This window comes from Aegilops tauschii, chromosome 6 (assembly GCF_002575655.3).
Source record: "Aegilops tauschii subsp. strangulata cultivar AL8/78 chromosome 6, Aet v6.0, whole genome shotgun sequence".
Taxonomy (NCBI): domain Eukaryota; kingdom Viridiplantae; phylum Streptophyta; class Magnoliopsida; order Poales; family Poaceae; genus Aegilops; species Aegilops tauschii.
The window spans coordinates 413,811,933-413,824,670 of record NC_053040.3 but is presented as its reverse complement, the minus strand read 5'-3'; the positions used below and the strand labels follow the sequence as shown (position 1 = coordinate 413,824,670).

Sequence of the window (12,738 nt, the reverse complement as noted above, 5' to 3'; positions counted from 1 at the left end):
GGCGCCTGCTCCCAGCAGTTTCTGTTTTATTTGCTTTTGGTTTTCTGTTTTCAATTTTTCTTTCTTGTTTTCCTATCTTTATTTTTATTTTTATTTTTTTATTTTTTAATATACACTGAGCATTTTTTCAGTGTATGGTGAACTTCTTTTTCTATATGAGCTGAATTTTTATAATGTATGGTGATACGGTGAATTTTTCTTAATATAAACTATTTTTTAATGTAAGTTTAATATTTATTTTAATACACACGGAAAAACTAAAACACAGTCTTAGCATCTTTCGGAAAATAAAAAAGAAAAAATCGATGAAAAAACATCCAACAGCCAGTTTTTCAAAAAAGGAAAAAAAATAACTCGCTCAAGTGAGCTCGGCAGATTGATCTGGCCCATTTGCCCTTTCCTTCAGGCCTACCCCTGCGGCGTCTCCTGAGCCGACCATTAAAATGTTGTCTTTGCTCATATCTTTCTCTTACGCTTGTTTCCATTTTCTTATTTTTTGAAACATTTTAATGTATTTATGAAAATTAATTTACTAAAAACTTAATAAAGTTAACCAAGCATTAAAAGTCTTAATGTAATAAAAAAAATGATTGCATAATTTGTAAAAATATTCATGTCATTCAAAATATTCAAAAATAATATTGTGGCATATTAGAAATTGTTGATACAGTGCACAATTTTGTTCGCGTAATTTTAGAAAATGTTATGTGCAATTCAAAAATAAAATTTTGCCACATTTAAAAAATGTGTGTAGCACTTAAAAAATATTTCACATGTTTTTCCAAATTGTTAATGAAATTTACAAAAACTTTTCAATGTGCGTTAAGAAAATGTTCACCACGTATTTTAAAAATGTTCAATGCGCATTTAGCAAAATTTTAAATATTTATCTTTAAACATGTATTTGGAAAATGTTCAACGTGTACCTAAATTTTTTTCAACCTACATATAAACAAATGTTCAATGTCCATCTAGCCATTTTCATATCCATTTTGCATAAAAAAAATTATTTTTCATGCATTTTATTGAGGTCATTGCGTAATCTTTAGTTTTATCAATATTCAAGATATCGCTTATCATTAGCTTCTCGGTTGGCTGGGGATTAGAGATTAATCAAAAATCTGTCGATTAATCGATTTTATCACTCGACTATTAATAGATCAGTTTTTTAAAATCCCAGGTTTCCAACATTAAAATATGATATATTCAACACAAAAACAATATTGAAGAGAAGTGTTACCTTAATTCCTTGAATACTTGTGCAAGACAAGATCCGAGGTTCTCTGATTCTCTCATAGTCACAACCAACATTAAGTACTAACAAATAGCAGTACATCACACATAGTGCTAGGAATAGGCCCGGTTTATTGGTAGAATCCCACTTGTCAGAGCGATAAATCGGCCCAACTGATCTTAATACTGACGATGTGGCATAATCTTCTTATCGGTCACCCCCGATTAGTGATAAATAGACCGATAAATCGTTGAATCGCCTGATTTTTTAACATTGGTTTTTATTAGTTTTCCCCTTATTTCGTTGTCTTTGTAGGTGTAACTGAGCTCCCGTGGACATAGCAGGATGAAAGGAAACAAGTTATGGCCAAAACCAGAGAGGTTGCAAGCACCAGATACATGCCTTTCATGGAGTTTTGCAAAATCATGTTTCCCAACAAGACAAAGCGGAATATCCAATATCAGGAGTGTATCGGGGTCAATAATAGGAATCCAACGAGCCCAAGAATGTCAAAATCGGAATTTATTTAAGGAAATGACGACCAAAATATAAAACATCATACACAGTTTCGAGAGGGGAAGATGTTGCGTGGTACGAGCACAGATGCTCGTACCGGTGCTCGTATAGCCCAATCATGGCCACGAATTTGGCTTTAACTTTCGTGATTATTGGCCGATTTTGTTCCGGTTTGATCCTGCAAGATCCTTGGCCATCAAGGAAGGTATTGAGAGAGGTTTGGAATCCTCTAGATGAAGGAAATATGCCCTAGAGACAATAAAAAACTTATTGTTTATTTCCATGTTTGCAATTAATGTTTATTATCTGTGGTATAATTGCAATGCTTCTTGAGTCAGCAATAACCTCGAGGCTCAGGGGAACACCCATGTGCATATGTGGACTAATAAACGATTAATATATTACTAGTCTTCCCTCTAAGACCCAAATTGAATATTATACTAAGAGATCCTTTCATCACAAGTTTATAGTATATAACACAAACATGTTAACGTATGCATGATTCATTAGACCATGAGAGTATCGAGTTCCTTCATACCAGATGGTTCACTTTGGGGTTCGTCAAACATCAACCGTAACAGGGTGATCATAACGACAACTTACATGTTCATCGTAAAAGTATGACAAGGGACTAGATAAACTCGAGACTTGGATTTGGTCCTCCGACGATGGAGAGATCTTCTCACACCCCTCTTGGTGTGATGGTATCCATCATCATCTGGACCGACATAGCGTGACTTGCTTATGGGGATGCCGAAACACACGAAAGAGAAAAGAGAACAAAATAGATAACGAGAAAACTGGCACAGGGATCAAGTTGGTTCACGGGGATGCGAATAAATTTCACCTCAGTTTTTGTAAAGTATCGTGAAGCAAAAGAAATAGCACATGGGAACAACAGGCTCACCCAATATTTATTCGTGTGGGTGTAGGGGTCAATATGGATGTCCATGGTTCCGCTATTGGTCACTGAACTGGAAGAAGTTTCGGGTTCATGTCCACACTGTACCGAACGTGCAGGTGAAAGTGCAACTACTCCACGGGTGGTTGAGAAATTCATAACAACATATATGTCATTGAACAAATGCTTATTCAAGATAGATTTCGGAAAAGTTCAATGATTGGCATGGCAAGGACATGAGAATGTGGACCCCTCAAAATGCAAAGGACATGGATTGGCAAAGCTTCAAGACTCTACATTTTTGGTTAAGATCCAAGAACACATTGAGTCCATAGGAAAAATAATACTATTAAAAGGGGACGAGGTTTTGATCATGACTCAATTGCTCAAGTGCTTGATGATATTGCTGAAGGAAATATGCCCTAGAGGCAATAATAAAGTTGTTATTTATTTTTTCTTATATCATGATAAATGTTTATTATTCACGCTAGAATTGTATTAACCGGAAACTTAGTACATGTGTGAATACATAGACAAACATAGTGTCACCAGTATACCTCTACTTGAATAGCCCGTTAATCAAAGATGGTTAAGTTTCCTAACCATAGACATGAGTTGCCATTTGATGAACGGGATCACATCATTAGAGAATGATGTGATTGACAAGACCCATCCGTTAGCTTAGCACTATGATCGTTTAGTTTGTTGCTATTGCTTTCTTCATGACTTATACATGTTCCTATGACTATGAGATTATGCAACTCCCGAATACCGGAGGAACACTTAGTGTGCTATCAAACGTCACAACGTAACTGGGTGATTATAAAGATACTCGATAGGTGTCTCCGATGGTGTTTGTTGAGTTGGCATAGATCGAGATTAGGATTTGTCACTCTGATTGTCGGAGAGGTATCTCTGGGCCCTCTCGGTAATGCACATCACTATAAGCCTTGCAAGCAATGTGACTAATGAGTTAGTTGCGGGATGATGCATTACAGAACGAGTAAAGAGACTTGCCGGTAACGAGATTGAACTAGGTATGATGATACCGACGATTGAATCTCGGGCAAGTAACATACCGATGACAAGGGAACAACGTATGTTGTTGTGCGGTTTGACCGATAAAGATCTTCGTAGAATATGTAGGAACCAATATGAGCATCCAGGTTCCGCTATTGGTTATTGACCGAAGATGAGTCTCGGTCATGTCTACATAGTTCTCAAACCCGTAGGGTCCGCACGCTTAACGTTTGATGACGATATGGATTATGAGTTTTGTGATTTGATGTACCGAAGGTTGTTCAGAGTCCCGGATGTGATCACGGACATGACGAGGAGTCTCGAAATGGTCGACACATAAAGAATGATATATTGAACGATGTTATTCGGACACCGGATAAATATCGGAGTGCCGGAAGGGTTATTGGAACCACCAGAGAAGAAATGGGCCTTATTGGGCCTATGGGGAGAGAGGGGCAGCCAAGGGCTGGCCGCGCCCCCCCCATGGGCCTAGTCCGAATTGGACTAGGGGGAGGGGCGGCGCCCCCTCCTTCCTTCTCTTTCCCCGTTCCTTCCTTCTTCTCCTAGTTGCACTAGGAAAGGGGGGATCCAACTCCTACTTGGAGTAGGATTCCCCCCCTTGGGCGCGCCCTATGAGGGCCGGCCGGCCTCCCCCTTGCTCCTTTATATACGGGGGCAGGGGGGCACCCCATAGACACACAAGTTGATCTCAGCCGTGTGCGGTGCCACCCTCCACAGATTTCCACCTCGGTCATATTATCGTAGTGCTTAGGCGAAGCCTTGCGTCGGTAACTTCATCATCACCATCACCACGCCGTCGTGCTGACGAAACTCTCCCTCGGCCTCAGCTGGATCTAGAGTTCGTGGGACATCACCGAGCTGAACGTGTGCAGATCGCGGAGGTTCCGTGCGTTCGGTACTTGATCGGTTGGATCGCGAAGACGTTCGACTACATCAACCGTGTTACTTAACGCTTCCGCTTTCGGTCTACGAGGGTACGTGGACACACTCTCCCCGCTTTTTGCTATGCATCTTCTAGATAGATCTTGCGTGATCATAGGAAATGTTTTGAAATACTGCGTTCCCCAATAGTGGCATCCGAGCCAGGTCTATGCGTAGATGTTATATGCACGAGTAGAACACAAAGAGTTGTGAGCGATAATAGTCATATTGCTTACCAGCATGTCATACTTTGATTCGGCGGTATTGTTGGATGAAGCGACCCAGACCGATATTACATGACCGCGTTCATGAGAATGGTTCTACCGCCGTGCTTCGCACACAGGTGGCTAGTGGGTGTCTGTTTCTCCAACTTTAGTTGAATCAAGTGTGACTACGCCCGGTCCTCGTTGAAGGTTAAAACAGCACACTTGACGAAAAATCGTTGTGGTTTTTGATGCGTAGGTAAGAACGGTTCTTGCTAAACCCGTAGCAGCCACATAAAATTTGCAACAAACGTTGCTCCGATAGATGATGTATCTGCATGCAGTGATGTCAATTTTTTTCCACGCCCAAAAACGCCTACAACTGTTGAATTTTGCAACACCTCCGTTGGGATGTATTTTTTTGTGTGTATGCAAGCAAGAAGAGGACACGATGGGGTTACGAATAACTTGTAGACAGGTGTTCAGGATCACTTCTTGATCAACTAATTGCAACCCCCTTTCCTTTGTGTAGGAATATGTTATCTTCTTCTAGTACTCATAGGACTAGTTGGGTTATATTGCTTAGCTGCTTGCTGCACCCTCATCACGTAACCATTTCCTACACATACGTGATGTTAGTCTTAGTACTCTTGATAATATTATTGCTGAGTCTCAATGACTCAGGGATACCACAACAACCCTAGGTGCAAGTGCAGGTACAGATTTGCTCTAAGGCGAGAGCATGGAACGATCTACGTGGAGTTACTTTTTGTTCTTCTTCGATGACGACTAGATTTGGGGTTCTTGATCGGCAGTCTGGGACTGTAGGGTGGACACTTTGCTTATTTCTCTTGCCTCTTAGGCATGTTTGCTTCTTATCCGTACTCGCATACATGTCTGCTTCCGCTGCAATGATTGATGTAATGTTGGTTTGTGTTGACCACTATTTGATGAAATATTTATGTATTGGCATATGTATGCCCTATTGTCATTCATATTATCTCTTCACCTATTTTAGTTGTACTTGTTGTGACGTTCGTCCTGCTCACCAACATATGACCATTTTAGTATGCTATGAACAGTAATGGCTATGAAGTCATATGTTGGGGCAACCTTGGCGAAGATTGCCAGGTGCACCTCGGCCATCGTTGGCACAGCCCCCCCCCCCCCCGGCGGTCGATGTGTACCTTGTTCGTCAACTCAAGAGAGAGGTTGAGTAGAGTTGTCGTGCGACGACCTGCACGGAGTTAGCAGCACACGCCGGAGTGTCTCACTGCGCTAGGGTGAGATTTGGCAGCGCGCTTTTCTCCATGTCCTCCAACAACTTGTTGGAGCTGCGTGAACATGCCCGCGACGGGCGACCCTGCGGTGCCGACGCCGGGCTGATCTCCTTCCTCTGGCCTCCCCTGCCTCCGGCGGCCCCGGATCCGGAAGCTCCGCTCCGTCCGCTCGCCACCCATCCCAGCTTTGCTCCTCGCCGTGCTCGGGTAGCCCGTGAGGAAGCTGTAGGATCCCGCATCCGCGACGGGCCCCCATGTCCGCGGCGGCTGTGCCGTCATCGTCGGCCGCTCCGGCCCAGCCGCTCACCGCCCCTGCACTGGCCGCCGCACTCGCTGCGGCCTTCCTCGCTGGCCGCAAGGTTGGACCGGCCGTGCAGGGGCGCCTCGTCTCCGCGCCGACCAACCAACCTCCGCCGCCTGCCGAGAGGATGAGCTCTCGCGACCCTGACCCCGCGCCCCTTCTCCAGCCCCCACTGGCGGCGGCCACCTTGGTCCCACCGGCCACCCTGCCAGCGCCTCCGACCCCTCGCCCGCGGCCACTGCCTCCAGTCTGTCGGCTCCGGGTGGAGAACGGCGGTCGACAGGTCTCCCGCCCGTGCTCCCCGAAGGCTGCAGCGGCTTCCACTCTGGCTGCACTGATGAGCTCTCTGGCTCACCCGCCCATCGCCCCCGCCAGCCTTGCCGGCGCCGCCGTCGACCAGCTGCTGAAGCCACCAGCGACGAGCCCCATCGGCACCCCACCGCTCGATCCAGATCAGGCGGATCTGGGTCCCGTCTCTCGGCCGGCTCCGGCTGTGCTCAGCTCGAGGCATGTCCCCGTTGCTCCTTCATTGATGGCGAGGGGGAGTGGCGGCTTCTCTGGACGCAATACCTACCGCTTCAGCTCCGCACGCCGCTGTTGCGGGCGACGGGCTCGTCGTGCCTCTGGAGCACCTGGGCCGGGGAGACTGGCGAGGATGTTTCGACCGGGTGGTGGAGTTGACAGTTCCTGTGGCTCCATGCGAGAATGCGTTGGGGGCTGGCAGCTCGTCTAGAGAGGGCGCCGCTCGGCTCCTGCTGCTTTCCATTGCCCTGCTGTCAATGTGCGACGTCCCCCTCCGGCGTGGCTGAGAGACAGGTGTTTCCAATGCCTGTGTCGAGGTCATCGGGCATACTCCTGTAGGGATCCAATTCGATGCACGGATTGTCTTCGATCCGGCCACATCGCCCGCTTCTGCCGTGCTAAGAAGCATGTTCACACTCCAATGTCCTATTCCATCACCTGCATCCACCAGTGACATCTCCAAGAAAAATGTGCAGTTCCAGTCTATCTCAACTGAGCAAGTCGGGTTGGCGGAGGAGACAGAGCTGCTTTGCATCGAGCTTTATGACTGCCTTGCGTGAGTCGGGAGTGTTTTGGGGAGGGCGAAGGCTGCTCTCGCCAAACTAGAGGTGGTGCCGGATGTGTCTTCGTTGCCTGAGCTTCAGATTGGGGTTGTACCTGGTGTGTCCCTACCACCCGAGATCCAAGTTGGTTCTGCCGATGGGGAAGCATGCATGTATGGAGATCTCTCCCCTCGTGCTACATCCTGTCGGTTGTCGTTGCCTGTCGTGCCAATTGCTTCTGGGGGTGAAGTTGTTGTCGAGGTCGTGGCTCCGGTGCTGCAGATTATGCCTGAGCTGCAGAAGATTTGTGGGGAGCCTACTTCGCCTATTTCGATGGTGCTTCCTAAGGAATGGGGTCGCTTGTAGGGTGCTCAGTGTTGCCAACTGTGACGTCACCATCGTCGACGGAGCCCATTCAGCCGCTCGACTTTATGGACAGTGGAGGTTTGGATGCTGCTATTGCTCTCTCACCTGAGGTTGTTGGCCAGGTGGCGTCTGTGGGTGCCGAGGATGATGAGGTAGGTCCTTTGGCACCTAATCCTGAGGCACTGAAACCCATCCGGCCGCCCATCTTTGACCGTGATGGTATGTTGGCACGTATTGACGAGGTGGTCTTTGTGAAAAAGCTTGGCCGCTTGCTTGCCTCCTTGGATGCAGCTTGTCCTGGGTCTGGCAAGGCGGTTGCTTGCCTCCTAGTGGAAGAGGGTTCTACGGGCAAAGTAAAGAAGGTGAAGAAGGCTCTCAGGGCCATAGGCAAGAAGAGTGGTACCATTGGTAAGGCGTCAGCGGCTGCTTAATGAAAGATACTCAGTCCCACCATCCTCCGTCTCCGTCTGGCATCTTCGTGGATTTGGTGACGTCCGATGTATTCAACCTTGGTTCCGTTGGAAGTCTCTTTGAGACATCGAAGTGTGAGGGTCTGTTTTGTTACATGTTATGCATGTTTCTCGGGTTGACCGTGGGGTCATGGAGTTTGTTCCTTAGTGAGTTGTCCGCATGTGGTCTATATGTATCGATTTTCGCCCGGTTTTTCGTTAATTAACTGGACAATTCTCTTCTTCTTAATTAATCAATGAGGCAAAGCTTTTGCCTCTGTTTCGGAAAAAGAAAAACTTGTTGGAGTTCGACGACGAGCAGTGCTTTGGCGGCCTGTCCATGCCATCTTGGCGACATGTTGGAGCTCGATGACGGGACGGGTGAGCCACGACGACCTTAGGTGAGGACGCTGGGGGAGGCGGTAGGGTGCAGCGGCGGCAGTTGGGAGCTGGGCCGTGGCGGCGCAGACGGCACGGGAGGTGCGAGTGCGTCTTGGGAGCGAACGAAATGTTTACTCCTCGCGGCTGCGGCCGAGTAATTTTAAGGATGGAGAGGCGCCTGGAGTAAAAATTATACTCCTCTAAATCTTTTGTGGGATCCGTTAGATGCGAACATATTTTTTTACCCCTCTATAAAACACTATATAAGGATCGGTTGGAGATGCTCTCACCCGGCAGCCGGCAGGCTGAACAGGCACCGATTTAGAATAGTACGAAAAGAAGACACGGAGCTAGGTCGATGGGAGTATGAGACGAACAACACGTGGGCGCTCAGACTGTCAAAGGCTGGACTGCATCATACGTACCACATTTACACATACTCTGCAGCAGAATCAGAATTAATGGGAACGATGATATTATCACGCGGCACGATTCGCCGTCCTCTGATCCAGCGGCTTCTTCAGAAGAAGCTGCGCCACGGAGCGATCCATGGGGCTCCTCTCGGTCTCCGCCCACACGCTCGATGTGCTGAGCCTGCCAACAACGCCAGAAATGCATCATGGTCAGCACCTGGATCGAGTGACCCACCAGATCGAGGGCCATTTCTCCGATCGTAGCAACAGAGGAGGATGTTATCATCAGAAGACAGGTTTCAGAAGCTGACATGCATGTCATGTCATGTCGTGCACTTGCCTGTTTGCAGCCGAGGAACCCACATTCGGTTCTACCACCTGTTGTCTGTGCTCCACGCTGTAGGCCAGCCGGTACAGGGCGTCTCTGATGCACGCCTTGGTTCCCACATCCAACTGCAAAACCACATCACAAAGATGAACTCGATCAGTACATGAACAAGGGTATATGCAAGACGGTGTTGTATGCAGGTTAGAGTGAATCTCGGTGACCTGATTCAAGCCTTCCTGAAGCTTCTGGAACCCGAGATGCCTCACCGGCGCCGGCGCGGCCTCCGGAACCGACGACGGGCGAGCCTTCTCACGCACCCCTCCCGAACCCCTCCTCCCCCTAGAGCCGGACTGCAAGGCTGCACCGTTCAGAGCACCGTCGCCGGCGAGCGTCGAGGCGGTGCCACTCATCGGTACTTGAGGCTGCTCGCACGTCGCCAGCGGAGGGAAGTACATCTCCAGCGGGTTCCCGGCCATCTCGTCCAGGATCATGTCCGGAGTCGCACGCGGCTGATTATTCTTCGTCGAAGCGTAGGCCGAGACGAGATCGTCTGGGCTGGAGCGAGCAGCGGAGGAAGACATGATCTCGTCGTTGCACATGACGCTGGACGATGTTGGGACGAGCATGTCATGGAAGTCGAAGGGGCAGAGGAGGTCGGCGTCTGACAGCCGCGGGAAATGCTCCATCTCCACGGAGGAGGAAGACGAGTTCAGTGGCGTCTCCTTTCCTTTCTTCCTGGATGGCTGCTGCACAAGGCGAAGAGAAAATTTAGCACGATCGGATCCCTGATGGAATGGAACCAAGAGTTTTGTCAGAAACAATGAAGCAAGATTCAGCATATGGAAATGTCGACTCTCGAGATGGATGACCAGAAGATGGATATCCTCGGTTGTAAATCCTCTGCATCATCGAACCTTCAAATTTGGGGAAAACAATCAGCAAGATAAGAGTTTGAAGTACCTGACCGTTGGTGTCAGGATTAGTCGACGGATGGGGGTTGTCAAAGTAGCTGCTCAGCACAAGCTGAACGTCCGGCGAGCAAATCGAAGGCCACATCGGGACATCGAAATAGTCGCTCCCTAGCTCAAACGCCGAATCGAGTTTTCTTCAGATCAGACGAGGAAACAAGGAAGGGCTTCAGAGAAGAAGTAACGCATACTGTACAGTACTAACAACCACTTGCTTGCACGAGGCAGCAATTAAAGGAGTAATTATTATTATTGTTAGTACCTCAGGTTTGTCTGGAGATCCTCCAAGTCATCCAGTTCAGGCCAGTCGAAGAGAAGCAGATCACTCTCCTTGTTCTTGTGCTGATCATCCAGTGCTCGCCCAGTATGGCCCCATTCTGGTGGGCAGAAAACGTCCGAAACGTTGCGGATTCCAGCGTATCCGTCAGCGGAGAAGAGTTTTGCTTCAGTACCTGCACGCATTTGATGTACTAGTCGATCATCATAAAGCACCTCCTCGTGATCTATCACGAGGAAATGAAATGTACAGACAGAGTCGACGGCATGGCATACTTATCGGGAGGACAGCAGCGTCGTTCTTCCGAGCTGTGTGTGCACAGAAACTCCTCGTTTGGCGTGGTGATTCGTTGAAGCCACCTCCCTGCATGGGTCTTGGATTTGCCGGGAACACGGACGGATGGGCCGGGTAGGTGACGTTCGATTTGTCGCGGCCATGGCCATGGAGCAGCATGGCGTGGTCGTTGCTTAGCGCAAAATCGCTCATGACAAAGTGAGTGGCCTGAAAAAAGAAGGAGCGATCGGCCTAGCTTAATTAGAACAGACGGGAAGCGAGTGCAAATTAAGCTAGAGACAAGGGGATTAAACGAAGCAGACACGACGTACCTCGTCGCGCCTCCTCCCCGCCGGCGCACGCATCGTCGATCCGGAGCACACGGCTAGCAGAGCGGCCGGGCGGGTCGTCTCGTCGGCGCGCGCAGCGACGGAGAAGCGAGCCTAGCAGCGGAGCAGATCACGGGCGTATGGCAGAGGCGATCAGAGCGAGCAAGCAGAATGCTGTTGGCGGCTAGGTATTAGGTAAGCGGGCAGGAACAGCGGCGCGTCCTCCTCCTGGCTTATATGGTGCGGCTGGCTTCTCTTTGCGCGCCCAACATGCTACTGCTACCCTGTCCCTGTGGAGCTAGCCGAGTTGTTGCCAGGACGCAAGTGGAGTGGGAGCTACGCAGCGGCCCCAACGTACGTACTTGCGGCGTGCGATGCTTAGGCTTAGCCGTCCCTCCCGCGGAAGGAGTTAGGCGCGCGTCAGAGAATCACTCGCTTCTCCGGTGAGTCGACGCTACGGCCACGCACGCAGACGCACGCCCTCGATCGATCGGCCTAACCAATGCCGGAAACGGAAGGGGCGGGCGCCTCTTTCCCGGCAACGGCGACAGCGACCCGGGCGCTCCGGGCTAGGGTAGGGCTCTACGTACGTGCCGTTAAGCTACGCGCTCGATCGATGCTTCTTCGCCTTGCACGACAGCGGCACGGCAGCACGCGGCCAGCTGCCCGCCTTTCACGGGAGGGGCGGCCGGTGGCGCGCCGATCGGGTTGCTTCACAACGTGCGCGCGCCCGATCGGGCCGTGAGAACGAGACGGATCGATCGACGACGCGTCGGGACGGAGCGCGCGCGCGCGTGCGTGTCGCCCTGCCCGCTCTTGGCCCGGGATGCTAAGTTCGGCCGGTCCTTTTTGCGTCGCCGTGATTGACAACTCGTCTCGATCGGGTTAGCGACGTCGACGTCGGTCTGCTGTGTGTGCCTGTGCGGCTGTGCTTGCTTGTGTTGTGTAATCTGCATGACAATGGCGTGGTGGGGCGAGGTGACATGGCTCGTGTGAATATATATGCTGCTGCGACGCGACGTACCAGCTGACAGCTATGGACGGACGGCCTGCTCGCGCGCGGTGACTGGTCGGACGGACGGACGGACGAGACGCGTGCATGCGTGATGCGTCGGTTCGGTTACTTCGAAACAGCGACCTCCCTGGCTCCTGTGTGTGTGTGTGTGTGTGTGTTGCTTGTGCTCTACTAGAGTCTCTGCAAAGTACTAGCCGTGAATGCCGAGACTCGGTCTGCCGTCTGCCCTGCTGTGCACTGATAAGACCAATCGTATCAAACCATGTGTATATTGGCAGTGACGTGGAAGGGATGACGTAGTACGTACTTGTTCCAAATCATTTGCAAAACATATGTGGCCGGTTGAAGCGTGACGACCGAAGGTCTGCAGTGTACTAAATTCGATGCAGGCCAGTCACGCACACTGCTGCTGTGCGCCGTGCACGTTTCAGACAAGATCACAAGGCTTACTGTACCTGGACAGCGGAGATGGGCGGCG

General features: G+C 49.7%; 1 protein-coding gene across 3 annotated transcripts; it reads right to left on the bottom strand.

The window, feature by feature from the left end:
* Positions 1-8,881: 8,881 nt before the first annotated feature.
* LOC109745843 (uncharacterized) lies at positions 8,882-11,570 on the bottom strand. 3 transcript variants are annotated; one of them, XM_040392792.3, is made up of 7 exons: positions 11,249-11,570; positions 10,919-11,144; positions 10,629-10,836; positions 10,359-10,503; positions 9,620-10,141; positions 9,411-9,523; positions 8,882-9,251 (listed from the first exon to the last, which is right to left on the bottom strand). In XM_040392792.3, the coding sequence occupies exons 1-7, from the start codon at positions 11,279-11,281 to the stop codon at positions 9,137-9,139; spliced, it is 1,362 nt and encodes a 453-aa protein (XP_040248726.1). In that variant the 5' UTR covers positions 11,282-11,570; the 3' UTR covers positions 8,882-9,136. The 3 variants fall into 3 exon arrangements, with proteins under 3 accessions (XP_040248726.1, XP_040248725.1, XP_040248727.1); XM_040392791.3 differs by having other exon boundaries at positions 9,620-10,144; positions 11,249-11,569; XM_040392793.3 differs by having other exon boundaries at positions 9,620-10,144; positions 10,629-10,818; positions 11,249-11,567.
* Between the last annotated feature and the right edge of the window lie 1,168 nt (positions 11,571-12,738).

Coding starts and splice junctions, on each gene's coding strand:
- LOC109745843 (XM_040392791.3), bottom strand. CDS start 11,281: ATGCGTGCGCCGGCGGGGAGGAGGCGCGACGAG. Junction 11,145..11,248: donor CGGGGAGGAGGCGCGACGAG/GTACGTCGTGTC, acceptor TTCTTTTTTCAG/GCCACTCACTTTGTCATGAG. Junction 9,252..9,410: donor GGTTCCTCGGCTGCAAACAG/GCAAGTGCACGA, acceptor CGTTGTTGGCAG/GCTCAGCACATCGAGCGTGT.